At 42.3% G+C, this 10673-nt stretch overlaps 1 protein-coding gene across 3 annotated transcripts; it reads left to right on the forward strand.

Moving 5' to 3' along the window:
- Nucleotides 1–2932: 2932 nt before the first annotated feature.
- Nucleotides 2933–10051, forward strand: LOC144466542 (uncharacterized). 3 transcript variants are annotated; one of them, XM_078173977.1, is made up of 5 exons: nucleotides 2933–3168; nucleotides 3384–3704; nucleotides 3846–4124; nucleotides 4257–4340; nucleotides 4643–10051. In XM_078173977.1, the coding sequence occupies exons 1-5, from the start codon at nucleotides 3108–3110 to the stop codon at nucleotides 4750–4752; spliced, it is 855 nt and encodes a 284-aa protein (XP_078030103.1). In that variant the 5' UTR covers nucleotides 2933–3107; the 3' UTR covers nucleotides 4753–10051. The 3 variants fall into 3 exon arrangements, with proteins under 3 accessions (XP_078030103.1, XP_078030102.1, XP_078030104.1); XM_078173976.1 differs by having other exon boundaries at nucleotides 2935–3168; nucleotides 3381–3704; XM_078173978.1 differs by having other exon boundaries at nucleotides 2936–3168; nucleotides 3381–3704; nucleotides 3846–4112.
- The last annotated feature ends 622 nt before the right edge of the window (nucleotides 10052–10673 follow it).

Below are 10673 nucleotides of genomic sequence, written 5' to 3' on the forward strand. Positions count from 1 at the left end.
GAGAGTCGTTGCTGCAGGAGCCAGGACCAGTCAGACAGGTTTGTCAACCAGCCCTGAAGAGAGGTGGAATGATGTTGATGAGCCAGATATCACACCACCACAGCCCACCTTCAGACCCATCCGTTCACCTGGACCTCAGCTCATACATACAGCCACTTACACAGCCCTGCAGCTTTTCCAGCTTTTTTTCACAGACACTATTATAAAGACAATTACCCAAAACACGAATGACTATGGCTCCACTCACCATTCAACACCCTCCAACCCGTGGATTGATATAACGGTGAAGGACATGTTGGCCTTCATGTCTTTGATCATCTACATGGGTGTAGTAAAATGCACTGCATTTACCGATTACTGGCGAGGGGATAAATTGTACAGCCTCCCATTCCCAAAACAAATAATGACTGGAAAGAAGTTCCTCAGGATCTGTCAGTCCCTTCACCTCAGCAGCTTGGTGGATGATGCTGCTAACGAGCAGAGGAGAGGCACGCCAGCCTTCGATCGTCTCGCCAAAACAAAGCCACTCTACTTGGAGATGAGGGACGCCTGCAGGAGGAACTATCATCCTAGCCAGGAAATATCTATCGATGAGCGAATGGTTGCCTCCAAAGCCCGCATTGGGCTAAAACAATATATGAAACGCAAGCCTGTTCGCTGGGGATACAAACTCTTCGTTCTGGCGGACTCCAGGAACGGTTACACGTGGGACTTTTTTGTCTATGAGGGAAAGTTCCATGGAAACAGTGGGAAAGGACTCAGTTATGACTCAGTGATGGAGCTTATTGACATAAAGTTGCTGGGCACTGGCTATAAGCTCTTTGTTGACACTTTTTACACAAGTCCAACCCTTTTCCATGACCTCCTTCAAATAAAGGTCTGGGCGTGTGGGACCATCCGCACAAACAGAATTGGCTTCCCAACGGCCAAAAACAACAGTCTGGTCTCAAAATCTCCCCGCGGCAGCCTACGCTGGATTAGGAAGGACTCCCTCCTCTTTGTCCAGTGGCGAGACACGAGGGACGTCTTCATGTGTTCAACACTCCACACAGCCCATTCCGATGACACGGTACAAAGGAGGGTCAAAGGTGCAGATGGGCACTGGCAGATGAAGGACGTCTCAATTCCACCAGCGGTGAAGGAGTACAACCGGTACGTACTGTATATTCAACTATACATGATGAACAGGTAAAGATAGCATGCACATCCCAAAAGACTTAATGCTGGGTGCTGGACCAAAAAGTGAGAATGACATAAAAAACAAAGTCTGCACATCAGAAGCTGCTCCTTGAAGAATTTATTGTCTGAAGAAGGGCAGGAGCCCAAAACGTTACATCTAATAAATTCTTCAAGGAGCAGCTTCTGGTGTGTGGACTTTATCTTTTATGTCAACTATACATGATGCCCTTTGAAATGTAATAATTTGTGTGCTGCATATACTTATGTCTTTGTATCTTTTTCTCTATGTTGTTCAAGGTGTATGGGTGGAGTGGACCTGTCTGACGCCCTGATTGGGTACTACAAAGTCCTCCACAAGACCCAGAAGTGGTACAAGACCTTCTTCTACCATTTCATGGACACTGCGATTGTGAACGCCTTCCTCCTTCACAAAGAAATTGCAAAAGGTAAAGGAGAGACACCTCTGCACCAGAAGGCGTTCAGAGAGACCCTAGCCAAGGAGCTGGGAGAGGCTTCCTACACAGCCAAACCCGCTCCACGCGGAGCACATCACAAACCAGTGCATATCTCTGCGCACAGCTCCAGTGGTCGGCTGAAGTGCAGGCATTGCCATGCAAAGACACCAGTGAAATGCTCCTTCTGCGATGTGCCTTTGTGCTTTGTCCCAAGTCGTGACTGCTATAATGACTGGCATGTTGCTAACAACCTATAATATGTTATATTTCTAACATAATGAAAATAGTTTGCTGTGAGTTTGCTGTGTAAAAGTTAAGTATTATGTTTACATTTCATATAAAAAACACTTTTCCATAACAGCACTTGTTTTGACTCTTTTATATGCACAGATTTTAGTTTATGCTTCAGTAACTTTTTTCAGCAATACTGATGCTGATTGTGGGATTGGGTACCTCTAAGTGTCACCTTTCATTAGCCCAAAATCATGACTGTACGTTGAAGCGTTCAAGAGTTCTGCCCTTTTATCCAGCTATGTGACCATGGTTATCCAAGGGTCCTTTTGGAGTCTCCAAATGGCACATTTTTGGAAACACCTAGACATACCATTAGAAAAACGTGTAAAATACTCATTTTCTGTAGGATTGTTATCAAATTTGATCTCAGACTAGGTAAGGCTTCATGTTGTTGTCCCATTGTGTTGCTAAAAAGTCCCAGCAACATTCATTTGCAGGCATCTGTTTGCAAAACAAATTCAGGTGAGAATAAAGACCTACTTCAGTGTGTTCAGACTCAAACTACTTCAATGAAAGTAGCACTTACAGTGATTCTTATAGTTTGGGAAAAAACTTCAGTGTTTCCTTTCAACAGAGACCAAAACCATCCATATACTCCAAACGGTTCAAGAACAGCGTTCAATTTAATTTGGGTATGCCTTGGATAGACATTTTAGGCAAATTTTACAGGAATGGCAAGGGGAATGTCTTTATTTCTTGTGACGCTGCTTCAGTTTACAGGTAAGAATATATTCTGTGTATCACATACAGTATATGAATGGAAGGCACATCAGAAAACAATAACTTAAGCAGTAGTATTAAAGGACTTTCTTTGCAAACTGTCTTGTTTGAACAATATACTAAAACATTACAATAACTGATTACAGTGAGTGAATAATTTCCATTTATTGTCAAAGGGATGATGATACATGGAAACTGTCACTGGTGTTCATTTAGGATACTTCAGGTCAGTGTGAGCTTCATACCAGCTCATGTCGGCCATGAGTGAGAGAGGTAAAAGCTGATGTCATCTGCCCACATAAAGGCAACAAGTGACCAATGAGAGAAAAGAAGGATGATGGTTATGATGAGGAAGTGACACTTTAGTAATTAGAGGAAGTAGTTACAACATTTGTCTTTAAGAAGCAGTTCATTTAGAGACTTACAAGTAGAAGAAGCAGAGAGAGACAGAGAGGCACGATGGCTGAATTCAGATGGATTACAATGTCTTTATTTCTGATACTGATGCTTCAGTTTACAGGTAGGGACACAAATAACCTTCATAATAACCTTCAGAAGTCTTTTTGGTTTCCAGAGAGGTGAATAGTGAATTTAGTGAACTCTTGGAAAATGATGAGGCGCATATGCAATCTTTTGTTGTATCTAAAATTATCTTCACACTGACATTAATATTCATGTATTTATTTATTATTTCATTCTCTTTATTCTTTATATTTTCTCTCATCTTCTCAGCAGCAGGACAGCTTTTCCGCTCCCTCACTTTTAGAGTTGGAGATGATGTCACTTTGTCTTGTGAAAATGTGATAGATGATCAGAATAACTGTGACAGTACCGTCTGGCTCTTCAGTGAATCAAGAAGCACACAGGCAGTAGTGCTGGTTCATCTTGGGAAGATTGTTGAAGAAGCTAAATCAGACAGACTGAGTTTTACAGAGAACTGTTCTCTGGTTATAAAGAAGGTCACAGATGAAGGTGTTGGACGTTACGGCTGCAGACAGTTCAGATCAGTAAAACAACAAGGTCAAGATGCTGTGGTTGAATTGTCTGTTGTTACCAGTGAGTATTTCCATCATAATGTTTCAGCTCAAACTGTCTTGTTAGAACAATATACTGAAACATTACAATAATTATGATTACAGTGATGAAGTTCATTTTACTCTTGTTGTCTTTCTCTCACAATATCTCCATCTTCACCAGTGACTGAACATAACGACACTGATGAGGTGACATTAACCTGCTCTGTGAGGACATATGAACGATGTACACACACAGTGAAGTGGCTGTTTCAGGGTCAAGATGTGGCTGAAGATGATCAACATATGAGGACCTCACAGTCTCTCTGCTCTGCCTCTGTGACCTTTCTGACTTCTCTCTACATTTACACATCAAGATATAACTTCTTGAAGTGTGCAGTGACTGATGGTGACAGAGTGCAGGTGTTTCCCTTCAGATCTCAATCCTCAGGTGAGAAACCAGGTGAGAACATGTTGTTGCTGTTTAAAGTCACTTCAAACTGATGAGAATAATCACCTCAAATATTTGTTTATTTTATGGATTTGAAGTTTGAATATTACATCACAACAGTTTGAGTTGTGTTCATCTGTTCAGGTGAGGACACAACAAGAGCAACAACAGTATCAACAACAGTTGCGACCGCAACAGCTTCTGCAACCAATGATGCTTCAACTAAAGGTAGTGACGCAATATTTTTATGCAACTTTCTCTAGAATCTCTCTGTCTTCCTGTCAGTCTCCTTCTGTTTCCATACTGAGAAAATACATGTACACGTCTAATGAGATGTGGTTTAAGCTGTTTTGCCCTTTTCAAAATGCTTTTAAAAAAATCTCTTTAAAAAAGAATAACATTGTATTTTTGTATTGATTTTAATGAAAGGAAATGTGAATAAAAATTATATGGTTAACTCCAATCTCTCTCTCTCTCCTCCTTTAAGTCTAGAGGCTACAAATAAAGTGTTGTGTTTATTCTCTTTCCAGGTTGGTGGTTGAGGTTCTTCATTGTGTCTGTGGGTTTATCAGTGCTCATAATAAGTGTTGTGGCAGTCAACATGTGGACAAGAACTAAAGGTGAGAACATTCACAGATAAAATGTTTCCATGGATTTTCACTGTGGAAACTGAAGTCCACTCTTTCTCTTGTCTTTTCTGAGAAGAAAACACAGATGGATGAAATCACTGTGAGTTTTTACAACTAAATAACGTCATGTTTTTACAGTTGCTACTTTACACACTCTTCATTATAAACTGTAGATAGAAGAAGACAGAAGACAACAATAAACAGGACAAGTGAAGTGGATTCAAATACAAGTGAAACATGACAATATAATGCAGTTCATTACAACAGCGACACAAACTACAGCCTCCAAAGAGACCACAGATCTGAATCAACACCTCTTTGACACAGTGTCAATAAAAACTGAACATGATGAGGTCCAGATTAAAGGGCGGCTTCACCTAAATGAAATCACATCATACAGTATGTTCTCACTTAACCTCCAGTGTCTTTAAAATAATGCAGATAGTTTTGTTTTATTACAAGAAACAACGTCTCTGGATAATGTACAGAATCAAATCTAGCTCCAGTGCAAACAGTCCAGCAGCCAGTCAGATAAAGATCAGATCAGACAGTGACAGGGCTGTCAAAAAAATTTGAAGTTCGAAATATATTCGAATATATATATTTTTTATAAGTTCGAACCTAAATTTGATAATTCAAATATCATTAATAATTAATTAATAGTATTAATAACGTCGTATATCACGGCGAGTCCCGTTCGGGCAGAAATGGCTCACGCACAAGCCGGGCCAGAGAGGGACGCAGACCTCCAAATTCCACCAGATGCATGTTGGTTGTGTCTGTGCACGCAGCGGATAACATAGTGCCTGACTGATAAAGAGATTTTGGAAAATGTGAAGGGGGGTCGAGTGACTGAAGTCATGAGATTTAAGCGTAGGGAGGAAGGTGAAGGCGATCCTGCGGTTCTGCTAACGTTTGCAGACAGTGCTCTCCCGGAAAGAGTGTATATCGGTAGCATGGCATATAGAGCAAGAGAGTATGTAAGACCTCCTTTGCGGTGTTAGCCTGAGTGTCAGACGGAAGCTCCCAGAACCTTCAGTCTGACATGGCCTCCATTGAAGGCGATTTACAAGGGGGAGGGAATTTGATTTTTACCTAACCAATCAGCAGAGATCAACGACTCACCCGGAATCTGACGTCATTCGTAGCCATGCCTCAGGGGTGCCGAAAACAAGCGAGCATTGCCCGTTTAAAATGTCTCCGTCGTTGTGCACGCCCAGCTGCATCGCCGTTAAATCCAGTTTAGCAGCTTCCTTAATTTGGTCCTCCATTAACGCGAGTAGTGGCGAAATACCTCGATAGCATCGTTAATGTGGTCTGTAGGATCTGGAGCGTTCTCCATTGTTGCTATTCTCACCAGTTACCCACCGGCGTACAGCTTGACATCAGCATGGCGCTGATTGGCTAATCGCTAGACCCCCGGCGTTCATTGGTCCGTCCATCGTTTGGACGAGATAAATCGCAAATTCATTGAAGTATGCCAGACCAGTAATGCAAGCCTACTCAGTTGAGTGGGCGGGGTCTATGGTCTGGTCTATTGCGGTGTTTCAAGTGTCAGAGGTTTGGGCATGTTGCCGGAGCCTGTAGAGGAAAGCGAAAGTGTTTGAAATATGGCGAGGATCATGACATTAAAGAGTGCAGAGCAGAGGGCTTTAGGTGGTGTATCTGCGGAGGAGATCACGCTGCAACTTTTCGTGGTTGTGAGCACTTTGACAGAGCTAGACGGGTTCAGACAGTCCAAAATGTCTTACGCTGAAGCAGTCAAGGCAGTTTGGAGGGATGAGGGAGGCAGTCGTGCGAGTGCTCTGAGTGAAGCGAGATTAGTGGGGGGGAGTCAGAGTGCGCCCCCTTCAGTCTTGCCAGTTTTTCCTCAGGATGTTCTGATGTTTAGCAGGGAATCTTTCTTAGCTTTCATAGTGGATGTGTTCGTGGGGGCTAGAGGTTGTACTTCGAGGTCAAGCGTTATAAAGCTGGTTGTTGACGCAGCACAAACGTTCCTTGACACAAAGCAGTTACCAAAGAAACTACACGGGTACATGTTTGAGAAAACGAAGGGTAATTCACAGGGAGTGAGGTCCGAAGTCAGTGAGTCGCCCGTGGGGTCGGATGATGCTGGTTATTAGTATTTTAATGTTTTATACAATGGAATGCTCGGAGCTTGATAGCAAATGGACAGGAATTGAAGAGGTTTGTCGCTGCATTTAAAGATACGCCAGAACTGATATGTATTCAGGAAACTTGGTTGAAGCCCTGTCTTGATTTTATAATTCCAGGATATGAGTGTTTGAGGAAGGACAGGCCTGATAAATCGGGTGGAGGGTGTGCAACATTTATTAAAAATGGACTTCAATATAGAAAGCTTGAGCTGTACACTAATCTTGAGGGTGTGGCTGTGGAATTGTGGAATAGCAGCAGCTCAGTAACTGTGGTGAAATTGTATAATCCCTGTGAACGCTTAATTTTGTCTGATTTAGATGGGATAATGGCGCAGATCAAGGGTCCTAGTATATGGGTGGGGGATTATAATGCTCATAACCCCTTATGGGGCAGTAATAAAAGGGATCACAATGGAGTGGTGGTAGAAGATTTTATAGATAAGAATGATTTGGTTGTGATAAATGACAGGAGGCCTACCAGGTTCCATTTTTTAAGTAACACATGTAGTCATATTGACTTATTGTTTGCTTCATCTAATTTAGCCAGAGTAGGAGAATTGGATGTATTAGATAGGTAAACTATGGGCAGTGATCATTTTCCAATTCTTGGTCGGTTTGGTATAGAATTGAGAGTTGAAGTGGAGGATCAGGGTGTCTAATTTCTCTTGGGCTGACTGGGAAGGCTTTCAATTGAAAGCCCAAAGGTTAGTTAGTGAAGTAGACAGTGATGGCTCAGTGGATTCTTGGAACACTTCCCTGAGTGAAATGATCCATAAGGCAGCCCAGTGTACTTCATGAAACAGAGTCCCAAGTCCCATGTATTGGTCCCTTGGTGGAACAAGGACTGTGATGTAGCCGTAAGAAATAGGAATAAAGCGTATAGACAATTAAGAAGGCACCCAATGGCAAGTCACGCTGTAGAATATAAAAAAACAAGGGCAATAGCAAGGAGAGTAATAAAGAATGCAAAAAGAAACTGTTGGAGGAGGTTCTGTGGAACATTAGGACCTGAGACCCCAGTAAGGCACCTGTGGTCAGCTGTTCATAGGATGTCAGGGAGTGACAAAAAAAGATTGATGCCAGTGTTAAAAAAAAAGAGGAGGTGGAGGCAGTTACCAACACAGAAAAGGCTGACGTGCGTGGAGTCTTTCCAGGAAGTGCATAGCTCTGATAGTCTTGCGGAAGTGAGAGGTAGGAAGAGGAATGAGTTTATGTTAGTTAACCACTGGAAGTTGGATTGGAGTTCCGATAATGTTAGTCCTTTGAACACTTTTTTTACACTGAAAGAAATGAGGGATGCAATTGCTTTAGAGGCAAATACTACCCCAGGAAGAGATGGTCTGGCTTATGCCTTTTTTTAAACATCTGGGGGAGGAAGTCCTACATGAAATTTTAGCTTTGTTTAATACAGTGTGGGATGAGGGCAGATTGCCATCTGAATGGAAACATGCAGTCATAATTCCTATCTTGAAACCAGGCAAAGACGGGTCTGACCCATCTTCATATCGACCTATAGCACTGACATCAGTGCCCTGCAAAATTATGGAGAGAATGGTAACTAATAGGTTGGTATATTTCTTGGAAACAAAGGGTCTTCTTACAGATGATCAGAATGGTTTTAGGATTGGTAGGTCAACTATGGAGTCAGTGGCAGTTTTGGAATACGATGTTAAGAAGACATTTGAGTAAAGAAGTTGTTGTAGGAGTGTTTTTAGATACTGAGAAGGCTTATGATTCTTTATGGAAGGAGGGTTTGTTATTTAAGCTGTATGACCTCGGGGTAAGAGGTAAGTAAGGGTTGGGGGGAAAGCTCTAAGACAGTGGAAATAGAAAATGGTACCCCACAAGGAAGTGTCATCAGCCCAGTCCTCTTTAATGTTATGATTAATGACATCTTTAAAAACACTAGAGGGGAGTTTGGGTGGTCCCTATTTGCGGATGATTGGGCCATTTGGAAAAGAGGTATAAATGTCGAGTTTATTTTAAAGCAGGTTCAAAAGGCCTTGGACTCTTGTGGAATGGGGAGATAAGTGGGGCTTTAAGATCTCTGCATCAAAGTCTAAATATATGATTTTTGGTTTTAAAAGGAAGCTTCCTAATAATGGATTGAGCATATATGGGTGTCCTTTAGAGAAGGTAAAAGTTTTTAAATTTCTTGGAGTCTGGTTTGATGAACGACTGACGTGGGCAGCACACATATCTAAAGTGTTAGAGAAATGTGAAAAAGTGATAAATATCATGAGAAGCTTGGCTGGATGTGGCTGGGGGGCAGACAGAGGGGTCATGTCCTAATATATCAAGCAATGATAAGATCAGCTATTGATTATGGGAGTTTTATTTATGGATCAGCTTTCCAATCAGTGCTTAACAAATTAGATGTGATTCAGGCCAGGGCACTGAGACTCTGCTCTGGGGCTTTTAGAACCTCACCGATCTCTGCTTTGCTTGTAGAAATGGGGGAAATGCCCTTGTCTCTAAGGAGAATTAAACTAGGTTTGCAGTACTGGGTCAAATGAAGCTGCTCAGGTCAAGCTAAGTGCATACTACTAGGATCATGGGAATCTGGAGGAGGGGCCAAACGCCAACCATTTTTTAATACTGTTAATCAGTGGGCCAGCAAGCTAGGATTGGAACAGTCAATAATTTCTATTCATAAGAGCTGGGCTCCAGTGCCTTACTGGTTAATGCAGGAGCGGGATGTGACCTTTTTAGAAGAGACAGACAAGAGTGGGGCCTCTGCATGTGCTCAGATGTGTCTCATGAATGAACTGGAAACACATAGTAATCTTCACAGATGGGTCCAGGGATCCAGCGAGTGGAAAGGCAGGGTTTGGGGTACACGTGGCACAGTTAGATCTTTGGTCTGGCCTGCGTGTTACAACAGTTCTGTCTATGTGACAGAACTGTTGGCTATTCTCTGGGCCCTGTGGTGGGTCAAGGATGTGAAGCCAGAAAGGGCACTCATATGTTCTGGTTCCTCAGCTGCACTTATAGCTTTAAGAGAAGGTAAATCAAAAGCGCGGCCTGACCTTATCTATGAGATTCTGTGTGTGTGTATAGACTTGAGAATGCCAATTGTGAAGTTAAGTTCTGCTGGGTCCCAGGTCATGCTGGAGTTTAAGGGAAATTTCGGTTTATTTCAACCTGTCTGCTATCGTCCTAAATTTGTTTCAAGTCACTAGTGACATAAAGATAATACTTAGCATGTTAGCCATTAGCCTAGATACAGCCAGGGCGTATAGTAGCATCAGACCTGTTAAAACGTAATTGAATGGGCATACTTCAAGTGCAAAGTTAGTCCACTAAACAAGCTTTTTTTCCACAAAGACCGCCTCATATCGTTAGGATAAATGTCAGAGAACATATAGAAAACGACATGTAAACGTGTTGTCTTACCTTACCGGTGTGGTGCCATGTTTGTTTACCATTTAGCTCTGCTTCCCAAAGCGCTGCCGAAATATTGCGAGAACAAGCAGCGATCTCATACCGTGCCTGAAATCTCGCGAGAACAAGCAGCAACAGCTGGAAGGCAGAACCAGACAGTAGCCTGAAAGGTTCATTCATTTATTTTATGAAAGATTTATAGAATAATGGCTGACTTTTTGCCAGACTTCGACTTTGTGAAGGAGGAATTTGATTTTGCAGAGTTTGATGGCCGCCCTTATTTATTTGACCCAGAATACACTGACGAAGAGCTTCGTGAAATTGAAGAATGGAGGAGGAGAGAGAGAGAGAGGCACAACAGGTAGAGCACGAGAGAGGAGGAATGGCTGCTG

The sequence above is a fragment of the Epinephelus lanceolatus genome, chromosome 13 (genome assembly GCF_041903045.1).
Source record: "Epinephelus lanceolatus isolate andai-2023 chromosome 13, ASM4190304v1, whole genome shotgun sequence".
Classification (NCBI taxonomy): domain Eukaryota; kingdom Metazoa; phylum Chordata; class Actinopteri; order Perciformes; family Serranidae; genus Epinephelus; species Epinephelus lanceolatus.